Raw genomic sequence first — 22,094 nt, forward strand, 5'->3', positions numbered from 1 at the left:
CACCAACAGCATTCAGTCATGGCAGCTGTCAGGGTGTGAGAAGTTCTGAATCAAGAAATCATAATGAGAAATTACCATACACAAGGAGGCTTGCACTGTTTATCTGAACAATGTTTGTTTCAACTTACACCTGTGCGTCCTCATTCTCGCACAAGTGTCATTATAACTAGCAGTTGCACCTCATTCGCTAGCCAGCATCTTCATCACCGTCTGTGCGTCGCACTGACGGCTTAATGAGCCAAACTTTGCTACTTGAGCAGCAAAAAAGGAAATGTAATTTTTTTTCATTAGATGGCAAGTTGGCAAATGTTCACAGATGCAGCCTAGTTTATGATCCAACTGTATTCTGTGAGCTTTGTAATGTGGAATGGCCTGTGTGGTGCTTATTTTAAATGGAATGTAGCCTACAGGGCTGCAACCAGTGATTAGTCTAAGTCTGGATTAATCTGCTGATCTTTCTCGTGATTCACTGATGAGTGGGTTCATCCATAAAATGTTTAATAGTGAAAAATTGCCCTCACAACTTCGAAGGATCCAAGTGGACTTATGACATTTTAATCGATTGTTTGGAAATGCAAAGATATTCAATTTGCTATGAAAGAGGGACAAACATTCACATTCCCTAAAAAATGACAAACATTTAATCATTTCTCAAAAATTTAGAAGATGACTTTTCTGTCGATCGCCTAATCGATTAATGGACTCAACATTTCAGTAGTCCTAATCTATTTTTGTCCTATGACAGACGACATGTGACATGTAGGCGTACCGGTTTGATGTGATAATTTGTCGTGTCCTCTCGGTGTCTCTCTCAGTCATCAGTCAAGCGAGGATTTACACGGCTCCCTTGATCCATTGCCCTCTGCACACCTGCGTGTTTGGCATCCTAAAATGTGGCTTGAATGGAGCTGTAATGAAAGCAGGAGACAATTAGTTGACCCCCACATACATGACCTTGCTTCTGACCCCATGGCCCTTATTACAGTACTTGAACCACTTCTGTGTGTGGACAGCAGTTTAATCCCGACTGATCAATACCTTGAAGGCGTCTTAATATCCCAGAAAACCTTTTTGGTCTGTTTATTTGCGTGGAGGCCAACAGTATAGATTGTTGTATAGTATGAATTAGTATCGAATGTAATTCCAATTAAATGACTTTAAATGACTGCACAATTAAGAAGGATGAATGTGCTTTAGGGTCTAAATTGCATTAACTGTGCAAACTGTGCAAAGTTGAAACAGCCTCTAAATATCTCACTATGGATTTTACTCAAACAAATTAGCAGCAGTGTATTAGAGGTTAGTGTAAAAAATCATTAGATTCCAATGCATCGACTAAAATGTAAATCACAAGGCTTTGAATGCTTTTTGGTTCCCTGCTGCATATCGGTGGGAAAAATGAAACATAGAAATGGCAGTATTTCGTCCTGCATTTGTTTCCCCTGGCCACAGTGTTTCCTCTAGCATCGATCTATTGCTCATGCTGCTTCTTGATGTTGCCAGTTTGCTGTCACATGGGTGGTGATATATGATTTTTATCCCAGCTGTCTCTCTGCTCCAGCTTTGGATTACAAAGTCCAGTACCTTTCTGCAGTGCCAATCATTACTGGTGATAGGCAGGGGAGGAAGAAGTTCTCAGATCCTCTGATAGAAGTAGAAATATCATAGTCTAAAAATATTCAATATGCATGTACAGTATTTGAGTAAATGTACTTAGTTACATCCCACCACTGGTGTTAGGCAACTGATGTCAGTCGACATTACTGCAACTACAGTTCTCCCCACAGCTGGAGATAAACCCAGCAGCAACAGCTCTTAGAAGGCTACGCCTGTACTCATAGAGTCTGGAGTCACAGTACGTAAGTAACCCTCTGGCTGTCATTGTTTTGGGGCATATTAGAATCTGGAGTTCATTTTTTTGATAGCTTTAGATTTGTTTGATGAGTATTTTATTGATCTGGAGTGCTTAGGTTTACTTCAGGTGCTGCTTTATCTTCCTCTGTGGATGTTATCCCTATATGATTCTATTTTATGACCTTATAATCATATTTACTTTTAGGTATGATCTTGTTATGTAATTTAGCTTGTCAGTTTTCATGTTGTGAGTCTGCGAGTCATTGTTGTTGACTAGGACATTAAGTTAGATATTGGTTGATATCTACAGGTTCTCCAGGCTCAACCTGTAATTCTAACTGTAAAGTAACTGATATTTTTCTTTTCTTTTTATCAGTTGGGGGCAGTGCAACAAGCTCTGACACAACGCTGAGACCCATAAATAGTTGATATGAACATGTTAGCCAACAGTTACACATGACTGACCCCAATTTGCATATCCAGCAGACACAGAGCAGCATGAGCATTCATTGGAATTCAGACTTCACTCTCCTTTTACTTTTGTTTATGATCTCCAGCCAGTCTTGAGGGACACTCTCCTGCTGTTAAATCTTACATTCTGCACACCAGCTAGAGTGCCTTGGGGAGACTGGACGGATTGCTACCAGAGTCCAGCTGTGGACCTCATGTATGGTGACCCCATGTCTTCATGCCAATCTGAAGAGAGTAGGATCCTCATACGTGAGATCAGTTGGACCCTCCTCCTACAATCTGCAAGACGAGGCAAGCACTTCCGCTTGTGAGCTTATCTGCTGGGCATGCTGCTCTGCTGGCATGCTAGCTGTTATCACAGTTACCTAATAGATCACACTGAGAGTCGGTTTGATTAGGTTTATTGAGTTGTTATTTAAAATGTTACGATGCACCGATTTCACAAGAAAATTGCTCTTGAAAAATGCTGCTTTTTATTGCAGTCTCACTGAGCTGTTTTCTCTTCATCACCTGACATTTCTGTAGACATGTGAACATGCAGAGCTGCCCCATACATAAATCTGATATATGGCCATATGTGTAAATAACATGGAGCCTATCCCAGCTGTCAATGCACCCAGAGAGAACCTATGCATGCACGGGAAGAACATGCAAGCTTCACACAGACCCACCCGACCCGGGGATCGAACTGGCGACCTTCTTGCTGTGAGGCACGCGCACTACCTGTTGCGTCACTGTGCCGCCATGATACTGGCATCGAATTAGATTCTTTGTTGTTGTTTTTTTTCAACCTAGACCCTATTTTTCCATCTACTTTTATCTAATGAGTGGTGGGATTTGCAATATTTGCAATTTCTCCCGAAATTCGGAAAGATCTGACCTCCGACCTCAACTTACAGCATATGCTGTTTCTCTCTCTCTCTCCCTTAAGTAGCTCATGTACTTCCCCAGAAGTTTTTTTAAATGCGCGAAAGACATCCAAACAAACATCAACCTACTGTGGCTGGCCGTGTTTTCCAAGGTTGCACAATGAAATGCATTTACCTCGGAAGTCCGACCCGGATCTTTCCGAGTTCCGAGTGCAATCGAACACAGGAGGAAAAGTTTTGTGAAAGGAGGAACCTTACAGAAATCCTATTTAACCTGCGTGGAAGGGATCATTTTGGGGGTTTAAGTTACATTTATATAAATATTCATGAAGGTTATGAAGTCAGTTTAAAGAGGTTGACTTTTTTTCATTGATTACATTTGAATCACATTTTGTCAGAGCTGAATAGGTAAATGAATAAAGAAACACAGCAGGTCGATTAACAAGCTTTGATGTAGGCCTACTGATGAGTCTTAATTTATCATGCACAGTTGGTCCATGTGCTTGTTCGCTGATTAACATCTACAGTAGAGGCAGACAAGCTAGCAAGGCTAGTGAAAACCCAGAGACGTGACTGCTGACCTCTTCAGTGGTCTCCATTGTTAATGTGGCCCTCGCCTTGCAGATCGTAGCTGTCCGTCATGAGTCTCCTCTGTGTCCCTTTGGGGTTGGGCAGGTGGTGCACAATGAGCTTTTGGAGATTTTCCACTGAAAACAGCTGCCTGCTGACTCCCAAAACATTAAAGTTAAAGTCCATAAAAGCCTACGTTGAAGTGCCGAAGGGATAATTCTTTGTATAGATTAATCACTGTGAGGGACATGGGACATAGTCATTTGATTCATTGTTAAAATAGAAATATTAATAAAAGCAGCTTTAAATAAAAGATGAAACGGAAAATAGATAAACTACTAGTGCTATTTGTTGTGCTAATAATGAATAGAAACTATACAAACCAGTTTCACATTTTGTCCTCTTTTTGTCCTCTTTATTTTTTCTTCAGATATCAGGTGACAGTGTTCGGGTTTGTTCGGGGAAACACAATAGTCAACTTCATCTCATGTAAATGAGATCTTCTGGGTGCACGCACAGCCGTCCTGACAATACTTGCAATCATATTCACTCTATCACTCCAACCTCTATTGATATTGGTGTTCCATATTCAATGCTTTATTACTTATCACCATGCACTTATTCATATCAGCCCATGTGAGCTGATCAAGAGAGTTTCTCTCTTGCAGGGAGGCATCTCTTTGTTGTTTTATCTCGTGCACACGTATGAAAAGGGCCTGAGGGAAAAAAGACAATGCTGTCTGCTTTAACTCATCTCACTGCTAGACACTGAGGCACCGGCAAGGGATAGAGAATATTTTATCCGACATTGTCACTCTCTGTAGAAACCTCAGGCAGGCCGAGGCTGCTGTGACACACTTGGTGGTCAGCAGCACTGCATATGATTATGACAGCTCTGCTAGACTCGCTCAAGTCAATGTGTTACAATGAAACAAAGTGTTCATGATAGCCGTGTGGTCTCTGGGTCCCTTGTCTTGTTTTTGAGCTGTAAGAATAAGATAATAGAAAGATGTGATGGTTTTGTAGATTGTCTTTGTTTTGCAAATCATTAATCACAATCCTTGTTTTTTTCAGGTTGCTACTATTCATGTGGACCTCTTGGAGCAGATACAATGCATTTACCTCATCCATTCTCCAGATGACACAAGTTGCATTTAAAAGTTCAGGATTGACTTGAATTAAATAGTTAAGAGAGTGGGAACATGGAGGCTTCATCGTTTCACTTGATTGCCATCTTTGTGGCTGTCCACACGATCCACTGCCAAACAGTTTGCAACAGACAAGCTTCACTTGAATGGCACCTTAAACAGCACACAATCCAAATGAACTGGACTCTCATAGGAAACATCTGTAGCAGCGTTTCTGAGTGTTGGGATTTTCATGGGGGAGAGGAGTCAACTACACACCCTTTCAACTTCCCACAGATATGCCCACTTCAGCTGCAACATGGAGACAAACTGCTGATGTCTGCTGATGAAACGCTAAAGTCGTATGGCATCAGACTCCTCAGTGTGTCGGAAAACAACTTTGAAAGCTGTTCCGCAAATGGACAGCTGGAAGATCAGTTTCTCTTCCCACACAATATAAATGAAAGTGAGCAAGTTGAGGCCAAGTGGCTCGTCCCGGGTCATCATTACTTCATCGCTCTGCATGAGGGAGACGCGCACCTGTGCAAGCTTGGCTTAAGGCTCAATGTGTCTGTTAAAGTGCAGCTTTGTCAGGCTTCTCCTCTGCTGCGACTTTGTTCGGGGAGCGGTATTTGTCAAACAGGACTCTTGGATGGCGCATACCACTGTCGATGCCACCACCACTACTCTGGGAGGTTCTGTGAAAAGTCTGATGCTTGTTTGGATAACCCTTGTGAAAACAAAGGAGTTTGTTTGAGCAATGGATCCACAGATCCAAACCACAGAACATATAAATGTCTGTGTCCTCCACATTTTACAGGTAAGGGCAAAACCCACCGATCCCATTTGTAGAGTTCTCTCCTTAATCAGAGCTGGATCAAAAACATCTGAAAATGTAACACACTTTACGATATTTACCTCTGTTCTACAATGAAATCGTTTTAAATCCGATATTATTATTTGATGCCATGAGTTATGTCTGCGTGAAAGAGCTTCATCTTGCCGGAGGAACCCATCATGTTTGTATGTTTTGTATAATCTGACTGATGCATTTGACAGAATTCTACTCTCAGATTAGTCAAGAGTAACTGGAAGAATATAAAAGTAACTTTAAACTTTATAAAAGTAAATTTAATGCAAGCTGCCTCCTCAATTATACATTTATTGGAGACATCAAGTTCATGTTATTCAGCATAGACCCCAGCACTCACATGTAATGCAAACAGAATTAATATTAAACCAGCTTGCATTCCAAATGACTTCTTTCTTAATCTCTTTACAGCCAGTGTGTACTGTACTCTCCTCAGCCGTGTTAGTACTGATCTCATTTTCATTTTTTCAATTAGAAATTCAAATAAATAGCATCAACTACAGTGCATGCACACAAACTTCATAATCCAAGAATATCCTCTCCGTCTCTGCGTGTTTCTGTGCTCATCTGAATTGCCATTTGTTTCAGGGGTTAACTGCTCGGAAGTCATCGGGAAAGAAAACTGTGAGAGAATTTGTGAAAATGGGACGTGCATTCAAGTGTTGCCTGCCTCCTTCAAATGCACGTGTGACACAGGATTCTCTGGTAAGCTGCTCTTCTTCCGTTGGTTGGTGCTATAATGTAGATGAATTGTCTTGTCACCACAGGATGACAATGAAAACATCATCATTGAATGTCAGTCTACACTCCTCATCCCTGACAGGCGAGTTATAGATAACCAATCACTTCTTCAGGATGCTGTTTACTTAAGGCAGTGGGAAGGATTTTGCTGCATCCCAGTTCCTGATGCACAATCATGTCATTTGCCTCCAAGGGGCAACCATCTTTGGAAAGGTCAAAGCTGAAAACTACAAAAGCCATATATCTTTTAAAGATCAGTATTTCCTTGTGGGCTTTAAACCTGATACCACTTGATGTTATATTTGTCATCATAATATATGAAGCAGCCACTTCAAGTCAAATGCCTGATGTTACGACCGGTGACATGCGGTTGTAAAAAGCCGGGGCTAAACTGCTGGCTAACTGAGCGTGTCGCAGTTGATAAAACAAAGGTTTACAGCGATCAATTAAAGGGGGATTTACTGCACATTGTTTCTGCTGAGCATGTTAAATCAGAACTTTGATGCTGGTCAACTTCTGTGAGCCTTCCTACAGACTACTGCCAGGACCATGTTTGTGTCGACTGAACCGGGTGTTTTTCACAAGACGTTGAGATATTTCCATGCCGTAACACGATCTTTTCCTAACCCTAAGCAAGTGGTTTTTGCGCTTCAACCTTACCAGACCTTAACCACAGCCTTGTCATAACATAGAATTGACAATTTGAATATAAAGAAATGTTAAGTTTGAACATAAAGAACATAAGTTTCAACATACAATGCCAACGTTCATTCTGGTGATTGGGTTGAAAAGGGAATCGTATGTTTAAGAACTTAACATTATTCATATTTTTTTTTGTATGTTTGATTATTTAATGTACCCTGGTCTAAGAAGATAGAGCAGACCTAAAAATGTGATTCATGCCAGTGTTCAACGTTACAGCTCTCTGCTTTCTAATTTCTATGACATTCTGTCTCACTCTGTGTTTTATGCTCATGGTTTTGGTGGTCTGTTCAGCTCATAATACCCACTTCAGCCAAGTCAGTGCTTAAGTACACTAATACGTCTCCCCATGAATCATTTATAAAAGAGAGTCAGACACAATTGTAGCATATCTTTCATTGGCAGAGAAATTGTGCTGTGTGATTTAGACAAGTTGCCGGAGGCTTGTGTTTGAGCGTTGGGTGGCACTCTTGATCTGGTGAGCATGTTTATGAGATGTTTCAGCTTCACCTATTATTTAGGTAATGAGTCTCATTTGCTCCAGTAACGTACACTTAGGTTAATGGGTATCATACACAAATGGGTTACAAGACCTGGGTAGTCCTCCGGTTGCCCTGGATATCACTGTCTGCTGTAAAACCAAGCCTGCAGTGAACTTCCTGGAGTAAAAACCGCAGGTGGCTCTTCACATTGATTCATTGTTTTGTTTGCAGCACAATTTGTCCTGGCAGCATTCTTGAAGTGTCATAGCTTTGCCTTTCCAGTCCAGCCCATGCTTTCAGCTTATTATTTTGGAGAAGTGGTTCCAAGGTTACTTCCAGTAGTGTCTGGCATCCGGATCTGAGAGAGGAGATTAAGTCGATACAGTAAAAGAAGAAAGCACAGTACAGGGAGGGAAGGGGAGTATCAGATGTTTTCGAGAACAACTCTGAACTTACTTAACATTTAAAAGAGAAGATTACAGGATAGATCGTTATTGCTTTGTTTTCATATTCCTGTATGTAGTGAATGCCGAATGTAAGCTGACCTGAAAGCTAGATGTCTATAATCAGACATTGAATTACTTGATTGTCAAAATAGTCGCGTATGAATTGATTTTTCCCTCGTTTATGCCTGACATAGTTTCCTTAAATGTCACATGTTTTCTTTAGAATATTACAGCCCCTCATCCGTGGATTTCTTACTTAGTGGCACTAAAACACACTGTACACCAATGTCAAAGAATTTAAATTAACTTTAGCATTATTTTGTTGATAAAACATGATGCGTTTTTTGGTAAAATGTAAAAGATTTTTAAGACGAGCTGTCAGTGACGACCTGACACAGCTGAGAATTAGAAAAGGACATTTTCGTGTCCAATGAATTACTGATATAAGAAGACATTTGGTAAAACCAGAGAAAACAGTGGGCATTGTAAAAATGTCCGCCCTCATCTGACTCTGAATGGATAATTCATATAATTCACATCAGAAACAAATTGGTGAGTTACATTCACCCTTTGCCTTTGCAGATTTTATCTAATTTGCTTTAATTGCTGCTGCTCTCTCAAGTAAGAGCACTCCACTGGGTGCTTTTGCATAGTCATGGTGTCCTGCTGTCGCATCAGCTTCTTGGGAGTTCTGTGGAGCTTGTGCTTCCTCTACCTCCCTGCTGCAGTTGCCTCATTAATCAACTGGAAGTTAGTGGCTGCTCCAGCGCTGGCTGCCCTCATAGGCCAAAGTCTATGCGCACAGAATAATGAGCCAAACTCATGGGACGTTTCAAATGAGATTTTCTTTTGATTTGACTCTCCTCTGCACTACCTCTGGGGTATTTGTTGCAAGGTATTACCATCTTTATGGGACCGTTTGTGTTTGGTATAAGGTGTTAATTGTTCTTCTTGGTAGTAATGTGAAATTTCCAAAGTTTAATTTACACCATGCACAGTCATTACCCTTGCTAAACTATTTAACTCGATACCAACACAATGTTGCTTATTTATATTACATTGCTGTGTTTCATAATCTCTGCAATGATAAGGGTGTTTGAGGTGATGTGGTAGCACAAATGATGGTAAAAAAATAAATATATTTTACCGTGCATGACCTAAACTAAAATGATCACATATTAGGATATTCTCTCTTGAGTGCAGAGCGTGCTCCAACCTTTATCTATGTCATAAATACACGTGGCAGATGGAAGTCTTCCTAAAAATATAGTAGTTTATATTGGCGCAACTTTTAGTGGACCAGTTATGAAAACTCAATTTCTGGTGGAAAATGAGTTGAGGAAAAAGCAAGCCCTGAAGTTGTACATAGTAAGATTGATGCCCACAGAGGAGGCTATGAGGAGCCTCTGGGACATGAGCACTTGTATCAGCAGGGGGATTAAAGAAAATATGCACAGAAAGAGTCACTGGAAAGATAAATGTGTAGGCACCTTGTGAGGAACACAAAAATGAAAACCCTCACCAGGGAATAACATCAAATTTTATTCACCTTGAACCTCCAGTGAATTCAGTCTAATTTTATCCTTTGCATACAATGTCACTACAGCCTTACCCTGTCTCTGCTTAAGCTGCTGGTGGTGAAAGTGTTGTGGTACTGCAGTATTTAGAAAACTCCTGGCTACAGCTTAGTTCAGAATTTCTTCATCTCGGAACATGCTTATGAACCTTGCTGCAGCACTGAGTTACTTAGTTTACAGTTCAGTGAAAATCCTCCATGAAAATCATTTATGCATCTTTACGACGACTTTCTTTTATTCCTGCATGTGGCACAGAGGCGTCGGCTTATTTTTGTGCACTGACAGGATCGAAATATCAGACTTTCCAAGTTGGGAACTCTGAGTCATTTTTTCATTCCCTATTTTAAATAATCAATATATAAACTGTTGTGTAGTAATAATGATAATAATAGTGGAAACAGCAATAATAATGGCTGCATTGTTTTTGACCTGTAGTCATTTTAATAAAGCAATTGAATATTCTGCGCTCAGTGCTGCAAGCACAAAGATATTTAATAATGCAGTAAATATTAATAATGAATACAAGCACATTCTTGGGGAAAACGTAGTATGTTGCTATACAGTATTATATAATATTGTATATAGTTCGGAGGCAAGTTTATTAGCATAGCATAAGTGGTCAGTGCAGTAATAAGATGTCCTATATCCAATAAAGTGAATATAAGTGCATTAGAGAAAATTACAAGATAATCATTGTGTTTCGTGTTTGGCGTCTGTGTATTGTATCCTCCTTATGCTCCATTCATGCATTACGCCTGTTCCAATATGACATTGACTGAAAAGACAATGAAGCTGCTTTACTGAGGAAAATATGTCACCAGTTACCAGGACATAGGTAACGGACGCAGGTGGGAACCACATGCTTCTTCACTCCGTTTCAAGTGTCTTCTCAGTGTTTACCGTGCCGTCAAACAGCTGACAGTCTGACCATGGTGCTGACCCAAATGCTCATTTATACTCCACAAGCCCTGACTTCATGGGATGGCAGCTGCAGACCAGACCAGCCCTGCTATGCTGTACAAGCACAAACTTTAATACATACACACACACACACACACACACACACACACACACACACACACACACACACACACACACACACACACACACACACACACACACACACACACAGCATGAAACCCAACGCCCTGAGTTGGAGGCAATTCTCCAAAGCAAGAAAAACACAAGAGCACTCACTCAGGTCCCTGTTTACAGCTGTCTGAGAAAACCATGCATTTTTAGGTGAACCAAACCTAATAGTTTTTAGGTTTGTTAGTTGTTAGCTGTTCACAGCTAAGTTTGGTTTCCCTGAAGTGAATTGGGTGGAAATGAATGCTGTTACTGGGGCGGCACGGTGGAAGCAGGTAGTGCGCGTGCCTCACAGCAAGAAGGTCGCCGGTTCGATCCCCGGGTCGGGCAGGGCCTTTCTGTGTGAAGTTTGCATGTGCTTCCTGTGCATGCGTGGGTTCTCTCTGGGCACTCCAGCTTCCTCCCACAGACCAAAAACATGCTCATTAGGTTACTTGGTGACTCTAAAATTGTCCTTAGGTGTGAGTGTGAGTGTGAATGTTGTCTGTCTGTATATGTTGCCCTGCGATCGACTGGCGACCGGTTCAGGGTGTACCCCGCCTCTCGCCTGTTGACAGCTGGGATAGGCTCCAGCCCCCCCGCAACCCGAAAAGGGATAGTCGGGTACAGACAATGGATGAATGAATGATGTGACTCTATTGGGCAGAACAATTCTGTACACTACCAAGTACTACAGTAAATAATTTAGTCATTTCCTGAGCTTGATTGAAGCATGATTTCCTTGTGCTGGATCATTTTGGTGGTTTTTTTTATTTCCCACAGAAATGGGCATTTAGGTTCTGCTCCACAGTATATCATCGATCAGAGGCCATTGTTGACAGCAGTGACACTATGTGCAGTTAGTCTTAGTTTTGTGTAATTATGAGAATATTTGCGTGCACATGCTTAGTGACAAGAAGCGGTCCTGAGTATGCCTTCATCCTGTCTAATTACTGATGAAACACGTCAATCACACATTCCTCCATGGATCATAAATCATGTCAGTCAAGTCTTTTCAGGCATAAATTTCATTTGATTGCTTTGAAGGTATTTTCACACCTGTCCCATGTGACTTTCCAAGCTCACCACATGTGAATTAGTAGTTTTAAGTAGAATGTGTCGACGTTGGCTTGGCAGACGACACAAGTTCACAGGTTTTTATACATAATAGTTTCCAGACATAAATTCCTCATCTGACTAAAGGTGGAACAATTTTGTGCTGTTTATTTTGCAGGACCACCTTGTGAGAAGAGGAAAGCCCCCTGTGATCCAAATCCATGCAGAAATGGTGGTGTATGTGAGGAGAGCCCCAAAGGATTTGTTTGTCATTGCCCAGAAAGATTTGGGGGCCTTTACTGCGACTCCCGAGTTGACTTCAATTGCATGTCATATGCATGTCAGGAGGAACAGATTTGCACTGCAGGGGAGCATGTGAGGACTTAATTTCCCTCATTTGTTTTATCTCAGTGGGGCATAAACAAGGAATGGCACATGGAAATTAATATAGTTTGTTGAAACAAGATCAAATGGCTTCATCTTGAAGGCTGCAGCAGCAATTAATATTTCCTCCTGAAGATGAGCTATGGGAAAGAGGGTTTGCTTCCTCTGGCCTTTTGATTGAATGACCCGGTGCATCCTTAAGTGCCAGTTTGAAATGGCTCTCATCGAATGATTTTAGTAATTGGATGCCTGCTGCAATTTTCACCTTTCATTGGAAATGCTACTGTGGTCATACATTTTGCAAAGGTGTTTGTAATGTTCTCGAGGATACACCAGAGAAAATACAGTAATGGTCTAATTGTCTTTCTCTGACCTTTGTTTTGTTCATTACAGTTTGCCAAGTGCACTATACACATTTTCACAACCCACCTAAGAATACCAGAGTAGAGCAGACTAAAAGGGACATTCATCAAAATAATGCGTGATACTGCTGCAGCTTGACATATATATTTTTCTAGAGGCTTAATATGAAATTCAAATCTCTTTAACTGTGGGTTCCCAGACCATTAGCATTCATTAGCCTGGTATGATTTCTAAAACTCATATTAAAACATATATAAAACCTATTATTTACTTGCCTGCTTAGATTAGATTGCATGTAATTGTAGAGATCAGTAACAATAATATGAGCCAGTCAAGGCCCAATTCTATCACTACAGTGAATGGCCCGCTTATTGATAATGCTCCTACAGTTGCGGATCTTATGCACCATTGTGTAATCTAACCCTGTTTTCCCAAGATGAAAGATGACCTGGTTTGTTTTGCCCCTGTATACAGGCCTCTGAATGTGTCTGTGCAGATGGTAATGTGGTCCCAGCATGCAGGAGGCAGCAGAACCTGTGCAGCCCATCACCATGTCTCAACAATGCCACCTGTGTGTCCAGGGGAAATGATTATGTCTGCAGGTGAAACACATACAGGGATCTAATAGAGGCCACTCTCACAGTCCCCTTTCTAGATGATTGGAATGTCTTGTGAATGTGTCTCCCACTGAGAGTGAATGAAAATAGGTCTCTGTTTTTTTTTTTCTTCTTCCATCCTTTTAATGTGATTAGGCTTTACATTTGACTTAAAAGCTTGAATACTAATACATACCTACCTGGCAGAAACTCAAGCCTCATTGTTGGCTGGTGATATTCAATATTTTTCTTGTCAACAAATCCCATGTAAAGACCCAAACCAACAATGAGCGGATCCGACTGACTTAAGTCTTGTCTGTGTATCCAAAGCCTAGCTTATTTCTCTGTGCCATAGACCTCCATTATTTTTGAAAAAGTATTTAAAAAAAAAAAAGCATTATTAAAAACATCACTGAGCCACAATGTTTCACTGGATCATTTCCTAGAACATGGGAAGTGTAAAATGGGAACTACTGTATTTCATATTATTGCGTAATGTTATTCTGAGTCAATCCTACAGATCTTACACCCTCCCTGAGCTGTAAATACTGACTTGCACACCAAATGTGCATTAATCCACAGCTGCAAAAAGCTCCTGACAAATATGGACTATTTACACCTGCTTAAGTTATGTTTGCAAAAAAATACAGTGCCCGTCACTTTCAGGAAATTATGTAGCTTTCTGAAAAATGACACCATGTGCTGTACAGTATTGAGAAATGGACTGTGACATTGTTAGCTTGGGGGGTGGGGGGGGTTTGACATAAAAAAAAAATATGGCATCTTAATCCTTTAAATAGAAAAAGAAATGACATTGGTCAATTCTTATTTAAATCATATTGATTAAAAAAAAAGAAAAAGCAACAAAGCATTGCCAGCCGTTCTATATAGTAATGACTCAACTCTAAACCAACAAAGGCAGTGAAGGCCAGACTTGCCATTTAAACTTACAGCAGTTTGCCTCTCAAAGTCTCTTGGAGGATACATACTTCTACTCGATCACAGTCTGCCTTTGATGCTAATTATCACTCTGAAACCTGTTTTTTAGAGCAGACTAAAACTCCTGTAGGTGCTTCTACAGCTGCTCGTCTTTGTCCATATAAGTTGTACTATCGCAGATATATACTCAAATATGGCTGTGTGATATATTGTTAAGCAAACACCCATATGAAACACCTTTCTGACAGACAAGATGGTGAGTCACCAGTGGGATTCATATGAATATGTTTTCAGGTTTGATGAGACAGGATATTCATGGTGACTGGGCTCTACTGAGCTCTCCATTCTACCTTACATCCAATGTCTTTTAAATCAAGTTATTATACAGTCCTGTGCCAGATGGCAGCACTGATTAGTACTCAACACATTCATTCAGATGCTGGCTCCAAGACTCTATGTTATAACTGTGGAGATCTGATGTCACGTGATGGCTGTACACTTAATAATGGACATCCAGTACTTGCATGCTGTTATTTCATTTTTCCCATTATGACAGCTCTTATACTTTAAGAATTTTGAATTAAATTAGAGTGAAAAATACAGTAAATGAAAATTAGTAGAGAACTTAACTGAGGAGTGAGAGTGGTTGTATTTCTGATTTTAAGTGGAGCTTAATTTGTCCTGATAAGCTAACTCCACCCATTTGGCAATCCAGGTCATGAAAATTGGACGAATCATTTGCACACCCAGTCTCACCCACGTCTGTATCACAAACAGGCCGTGTAGAAATTATAACCCCACCTCTCTTGTAAAAAAAAAACCAAAACAAAAAAAACCAAGGCTTATTAGTGCTCAAGGCTGAGGGTGAATTGATTCTGATGACACTGACCTCCTCTTAACAGATGTCTGAGAGGGTTTTCCGGGAAGAATTGTGAAGAAATAATTGACTACTGCAGGCTCCTCAGTATCAACTGCCTAAATGACGGATTGTGCATGAGCATAATTGGCGGATATCAGGTAAGTAGTTCAGTGTTTCAGTCCTAATGAAATGCTCCTATAAGCACACAAAATATGACTCATGCTGCATCTTAATTACAGTAAAAGCATATTCATAAGCACAGCTGTGATACATATAATTTTTTTTTGTTTTAGCAGTCATTTTTTAAAATTTTGTATCATTTGTAATAATTTTCAAAGACTAAATAATGCAATTTCTTTAATGATGCATTTTATGGATTAATACATTTTAATGATGCATTAATCCATAAAATGTAAACATAAGAGTGCCTATAGATACTTAAGATGTATTGAATGCATCTACAGGCTACTGCATGTTACAGCATAAAAGCTCCTTCCATCTTTGGTCTACGTCAGAAAACCTGTCATTAATTGAAATACAACAGCAAAGAATGACAGACTGGGTGAAGATGTCTATAGACAGCAATAATCTAATTCTAAGCCATTAATCATTGTGAGTATGTGGACGCATTGCTCAGACAGACAGGTTCTGGTCTAATTTGCCTCCCTATTGCTCAGTCTCCTCAAACGTCTGTATTTGTTATAACACCTGAGACTGCTCTGTAATGCCCCATAGCTCCTAATTATTCTCCATCAGTCTTGTTCCATTAGACCACTGAGAGTGTTCTTAATCTAAAATCCACTTTTAGATGCTCTGTGTAGGTGGGGGTCGGACATAATCAAAAGTGTTGCTCACTGCAAATGGGCCATTGCTTCTTCTGTTTTTATTTTTTATTCATATTTTTGATGAGGTTTTCCTTTGAGTGTGAAAAACCATTGTGTGGTTCATTAAAGGTAATTCACTAATTTCACCCCCTTTTGTCATGAAGATGCTCTGTACAGACAGGACAAAGATAGAGGTCACATAGAATGGATTTTATCGTTAAGTGTACAGAAGAGACCTTTTGGACAAGAATTTGACAGGTTTTTTTTTTTGTTGTTGTTTTTTTTGGGGGGGATCTCCACTCCAACACATTGGATTTATAATGAAAACATGAGCAAGGTTAAAGTGCTCATTTGCAGCCTAAAAGGGTTCATGCAAATAAAAACTAACATTTTATCACTTAGAGTACCCATTACTCTCCTACAGCACTGTGGTAGTACATGCACACAGATTTTTGCCTCCATCACAATATTGTTCATTGGTCGTGATGTTGAAATTACACAAAAAAGCAATACTCGTTCTTATGGCATGTATTGACAGTGTTCCCATATAATTAAACTCTAATCTGTATTCAATTCAGCAGCACACACTTCCATCACATGTACAGCTAATTCTTCTGCATTCCTTTGATCAGAAATGAAGTAAAATTACAGCCTGAATACGTGCACATTGCATTCTTCCATCACATGTGCAGCCCATACCAACACTACTGCTCTGATTATATTACTGGGGGGAATATATTGTCTATGTTTGAGGATTTTTCAGTTAACCAGCAGATGGTAGCCTTAAGTAAAGCACACAGTCTCTAACTTTAACATCTGCTGCTAGTTTTTGCTAGCTCTCTCCTACCATGTGGGATGGAGCTTGAATGAGCATGCTGATTGAGGACGTTTAATTAATCTATTTTCCTTCATTCTTGATAAATGAGTCAGCTCATTTAATTAAAGTTCAACTCAACTAAATTGTTGATTTTTAAAATATTATTAGATGGGGTTTCAATTATGCTTGCAAATGATATGGTGAAAGGTTATTTCTTAATGCTGCAAGTACTGTAAACTCCACTCACCTCCATCGTGTTTTTTTAATTTCACGGGAGAATATCTCAAAACCTGAGCAAATTAATCTAAATCTGAGCAGGTATATTTCAGTCAAGGTAGGTGAGAATGTAGGGCTTTTTGTAATTTGGGTGACCTGACCCTTTTATTTGAGTGTGTTTACAGCCCCAATCTATGAAGAGTGTGCAAATTGTTTTCATTTTTATTCATGCTCCCCAAGGGTAAAATGGGACATGATTCCTATGCTGTTCACATAATGTGGAGGTGAGTACCACCAAACAGAAAGTCATTGTTTAAATAGAAAAACAGGGCATTGTGGTAAAAAGCAATGAAAAATATATTGTTGCTCTAATACACACTCCTTTGTGTAATAAATTTTGTTGGTACAGGCTGCAAAGTTCATGTACTCTACCCTGATCTTCTACTGTTTTCCTGCAGTGTGTTTGTGCCCCAGGATGGTTTGGAGAGTTTTGTCAATATGTAGGCGATGCCTGCCTGATAAAACCAAACCGCTGTTTGAATGGAGCCACATGCATTACAACAAGTCAGCCATCATCTCCCCCACAGCACACCTGCAAATGTCCCCCCGGCTTCACAGGTGAGATATCTTTGCTTTATTATCTGTTTTTGCCCCCTTCCATCTGTCTGTCCGTTGGCAGGATATCTCAAAATACAGATCGATTTGTACAAACCCTTGTGGGAAGGTTGGTCATGGGGCAAGGAATGACTGATTGATGTTTGGGGAAAATCTGACATGAACAGGTATAGCTTGACAGTTACATGCTGTTGGCACAGCTGTGTTCTTTCGTGACATTTATAGACTTTGTTGTTATTTAAACATCCCGGATATGCAATGTGCGCACAATTCTGAGAAGATATGAGGCAGACATGCAACACAGGGAGTGACGGCAGTTATTTTCTGGATATGTTATTCCTTTCAGACAGTGACTCTGCAGCCTGATGCACGACATTTGACACAGAGATCTCATGCTGAGAGCAATCCATAAATTATAAATGTTTCTATTCAGCCTTTTGTTGGCATTTAAGGCCGATGGCATAGAAATGGCTTAAAACCTAAACAAGGCAGGAGAAACATGATGTATTCCATCATAAGTGCATGATTTCTACCATGCTAAAATAAATGTATTTATTCTCTGGTGACAGGAAATATTGGTTTCCGATTGGCTGGCAGGTGTCCATTATGATTTTATGTCATATAAAAAGCTTTGCAAAGGAAATGTATTCTTTTCTGCTGCTTTGTCATTGTAGAACTCACTACTGCACATAGAAAAAAACAGAATGGGCATAAAAGAAAATAAAAAATGAATGTAAAATAAGATTGAGATAAGGAAGAAAATGTTATAATCTATGAAGAAATATAGTAGAATAAGCATAAAAAAATGAGATCTCTCAGGAAGAAGCCCTAAAAGAACTCTTCGTCTGGTGTTTCTGGTGATTTATGGAGCTCAACCCAACCTCAAGTATACCAAAATCTCTCGTTACCTCGACCCAACCACCATCCAACTCCATCAAACGGTCTTTGAAGGAACACCAAACAGTGAAGCCTCTAAAAATATGCTGACTCATACTACAGTTATTATTACTATTATTACCATTACCAGTAAATTCACTTGTAAAACTAACCTTGGATTAAACTGACCACAAACAGACTTTAGGCCATTTTTGACCAATAGGTGCAGAGAAGCACCAGTTGTTATGGCTAACACATTAGCTAACACATTAGCCATACTATTTCAAGGTGAGTTTTCATGTGTCGGGCAGAGAAGCATTGATAAAACCGGTATATGTAAGTTAATTGTGGGTGTGGTAGCTGTAGTTTGTCCCATTTTAAAAGTAGCCTTTTACCTTTCTACTTCAGAGCACTTCCATTTCATCTTGAGCAGGTAAGCTAGGTTATCATTAGCTTAGGTTAGCTCCGGTACTTGGATCGCCTTCTTTGTTATGCAACACTGCTTTGGTTTTGACAACGCAGCTAACCAAGTGGGCTGAAAGTGTATTATGTTAGCAGTATTATAATGAGCTGTTCATTTTCGCTGCCACAGAGTTTTCAAGCAATTATGATTGATTTTTAAAACTTTTTAAACAAACATTCACAACAAATTCATTTAATTTCCAGAAGCGTTTTTTGCTAATATCCACATAGCTGACATTAAGTAATTTGGACGCTTGTCTCCGAGTAGCACAGTGGGCTAATACCTGTCACATCTGAGAGCAGTTGTCTGTGAACAGGGGGTCACATTTGGGTTCATTCAAAGGTCTCTGATACCGTACATTGATTGCACATGGGTCATCAGGGCAGCATAATGAGAGTAGAGGTCACTCTTTAACTCAGTTTTAGGTTCATGTTTGCAAGCATCCACTCTGATTAATGTCTCATAAGACTGAATCACAGTCAGCTCACTGGCTGCTGCTCCATAACTGACCTCTGAACTCTGATAACCCTGAGGAGGTGGACAAGGAAAAACAGAAACACCCCAGAGGGATCATTCCATTTTTTATTATTAGTGCTATTAACAGTTGCTGCTTTCCAGCATAAGCAACGTCAAGAAAGACTGTACCTGATGCAAAACACTTTTAATTTGTCTACATCCAAACAGAAAAGTGCCAAAAGTAGCACTGGACATAATCGAATGTCTTTAATGAATTGAAAAATTATAATATTTTAGATAAGAAATCTGCAGTTGGCTTGTGATTTTCAAACCACTGATTTTAAGCAAAGGCCAGTTCTCTTGATGAAGTGATTTTTTTAACCTTGAAGCTTATTTACCAGTAGCCTTGCCTACTTGACATTTCTAAGGCCTGCTGCTGACTGCATTTAATCCAAGTACTCTGGCAAACTCCTTCCTAATTAGCTGCCAGCTCGGAACATGGCCGAAAGTTGTTAAGCTATCAGTGACAACGGTTCTAAAAAAACAAGGGAACAAGGCAGATACACAAAAGCAAAAGGGGTTGCTACAGAGTATGAGATTTAAGGGGGGAGAAAGTGGAACCCTTTTCATTTACTATGCCTTAAAAAGACTGAACAAACATAGAAACGGAGGTGTCATTTTTGTCCGTCATTGCTTCAAAACCTCCCTGACCTGGAGACCATGCAATGGCCTTTAGTAATGACAGGTTAATTTCCAAGAACAGTGCACAGCCCACATAGAAACATCAGTGCATACCTATAAATAAGCTAATACTGACGTAACTAACAGAGACTTTATGGGAGAGTCATTAGCATAATACAATGTGTAAACATTTCTATATAGACTTTCTCACATTTTCTATTCTTGACATTATCTGGTGAAAAAAAACCAAACACAGACTGCGTCCTTGCTGAGCATTGTATATTCCTGATCAATGCCATGATGGAATGGCACAGTATTGACAGTATGGAACAACACAGATGCTTGCTGCATTGCATACTGTATATGTTATACTGTTGGGGTTATGATGGCGCCGCAGAGTATGGTTCTACTGTTGTTTTATTGCTTAAACAACCAGTGAATGTGTTTTGTTTTTTTTCCTTCCCCAGTGCACTCTGGCTTTGGCCTATAGCGTATTTCCCAATCTAGCTTTAAGTCCTGACACACTCACCTGTCAGTCAGATAAGCCCTTACATAGCACTACATGAACACGCTTTTTTTCCTCTGTTCAAAGCTGAAATCTGTTGCCACTTCAGTAATGGAAAATTGTCTCTTACGCCATGGCAGGTCTTAGTGACTGATAGAATTCATCATTTTCTGGCATCTTGGGATTTTTGCTTTGGAATTCCGAGCCATGCAGCGTAGAAAGGCCAATTTAATTTCAGGCTTTGCCCAGAAACCCCACTCTATCATAGATCATAGCTCAGGATACATTACTCAAGCCACCGCACTCACATTTCATTTTTGAAGACTTTATTTTTCATAGAACAACAACTTTGCATGGTCTCATATTAATTTCAGTTTTAATTGTAAAACACATGCAGTTAAATGCAAGTTTACAATCCACCTAACATCCAGGAGTGTGCTTAAAAGTCTCAAACCATCTGTAATTCTTCACCTGAAGTGGTCTGAGAGGTGTTTGCATTTAAACCTTTATCTGGCTTTATTGCCTTGAAGGAACCTGTAGTGAAATAATGATTGTGCACAAGAGCAAGAAGTGTTTTGCTGAAGTTCAATGAAAAGAACCTTCAGCTGGTATTGTCCTTCATCATCAAGGTTTTTTGTTTTTTTTTGTTTTTTTTCAATTTGATCATTTTTAGACTTTTAAGACACTGCAGTACACACATTTCGAATCTTAAATCACCATACTTCTTGTAATCCAAATTCAATAAAAAGCTCAAACACCACATAATAGATTTTATTCCCAGCCGTAAATGAGCGTGGGCGTTTTGCAGATTTTAGTAGGACAAATTTGTATAATTTGCTGGCGCACAGCATGGCATGTTTTGTATATAATGACCTGTAGCAACTACCGAGCAGATGATATCAATCATGGTGTTTGTGCTGGAGCATGAGGGTGCCACTGTCAAGAAGGGACTTTCACTACATGTCATTGCTGCGCTGTTATTGATGATAGGACATTTTAAATTAATAACCTGCACTGGAAGACACCCACCCCCAACCACAGCGGCAGAACTAGCAGCTGCTGAGGCAGCTGAGCACCAAACAAATCTCCTCTCAAGCAACCTGCATTCCCCACCTCGTCAGCTCTCTTCAGCCGGGACAGAGCTCGTTATTAAGTGTCCATTTTCTCAACAAGAAAGTGAACTTGTCCAACCAGGGGTATATTTTCTCTAACATCTCTCTCTGTGTTTACAGGCCTCAGCACCTGAATTCTGCAGATTCTTTTAAAAGGAAGATCTGTGCCACATTTCTGGAAATGTGCTTATTCATTTTTTTTGCCAAAAGTTTTATTAGTCGTAGAAAATCAATACCCTTCTCATATCTATCTGCTAAATATGAAGCCAGCGGTGAATAGGCTTAGCTTAGCATAAAGACTGCAAGCAGGGGGAAAAGCTATATAGTCTCTGTTACATTTTCTAATCTTGACACTTTAAAGGGGGTCTGATGGTTCAGCACACTATTGTTCCGGCCTTGTTTCATTGCTTCAGCAACTGGAATGAGGAAAATGGCTAGCCTGGCTCTGTCCAAAGGTAAAAACAACCAGTGTTGGGAAAGTTCACTCTCTACATGAACTAGTTCAAAGTTCAGCTCACAAATTTTAAAATGAACTAGTTCAGTTCATAGTTCAT

General features: G+C 39.9%; 1 protein-coding gene across 1 annotated transcript in view; it reads left to right on the plus strand.

Moving 5' to 3' along the window:
• The first annotated feature begins 4,966 nt into the window (after window positions 1-4,966).
• eys (eyes shut homolog) overlaps window positions 4,967-22,094 on the plus strand; it is a 142,898-nt gene continuing 125,770 nt past the window's right edge. Inside the window, exons 1-6 of the mRNA XM_070977284.1 lie at window positions 4,967-5,711; window positions 6,351-6,467; window positions 12,013-12,098; window positions 13,056-13,183; window positions 15,019-15,133; window positions 17,291-17,450. Of these exons, the coding sequence (XP_070833385.1) occupies window positions 4,967-5,711; window positions 6,351-6,467; window positions 12,013-12,098; window positions 13,056-13,183; window positions 15,019-15,133; window positions 17,291-17,450 (1,351 nt within the window). The remainder of the gene's footprint in view (window positions 5,712-6,350; window positions 6,468-12,012; window positions 12,099-13,055; window positions 13,184-15,018; window positions 15,134-17,290; window positions 17,451-22,094) is intronic.

Source organism: Chaetodon trifascialis, chromosome 13 (assembly GCF_039877785.1).
Source record: "Chaetodon trifascialis isolate fChaTrf1 chromosome 13, fChaTrf1.hap1, whole genome shotgun sequence".
In the NCBI taxonomy this organism is placed as follows: Eukaryota; Metazoa; Chordata; class Actinopteri; order Chaetodontiformes; family Chaetodontidae; genus Chaetodon; species Chaetodon trifascialis.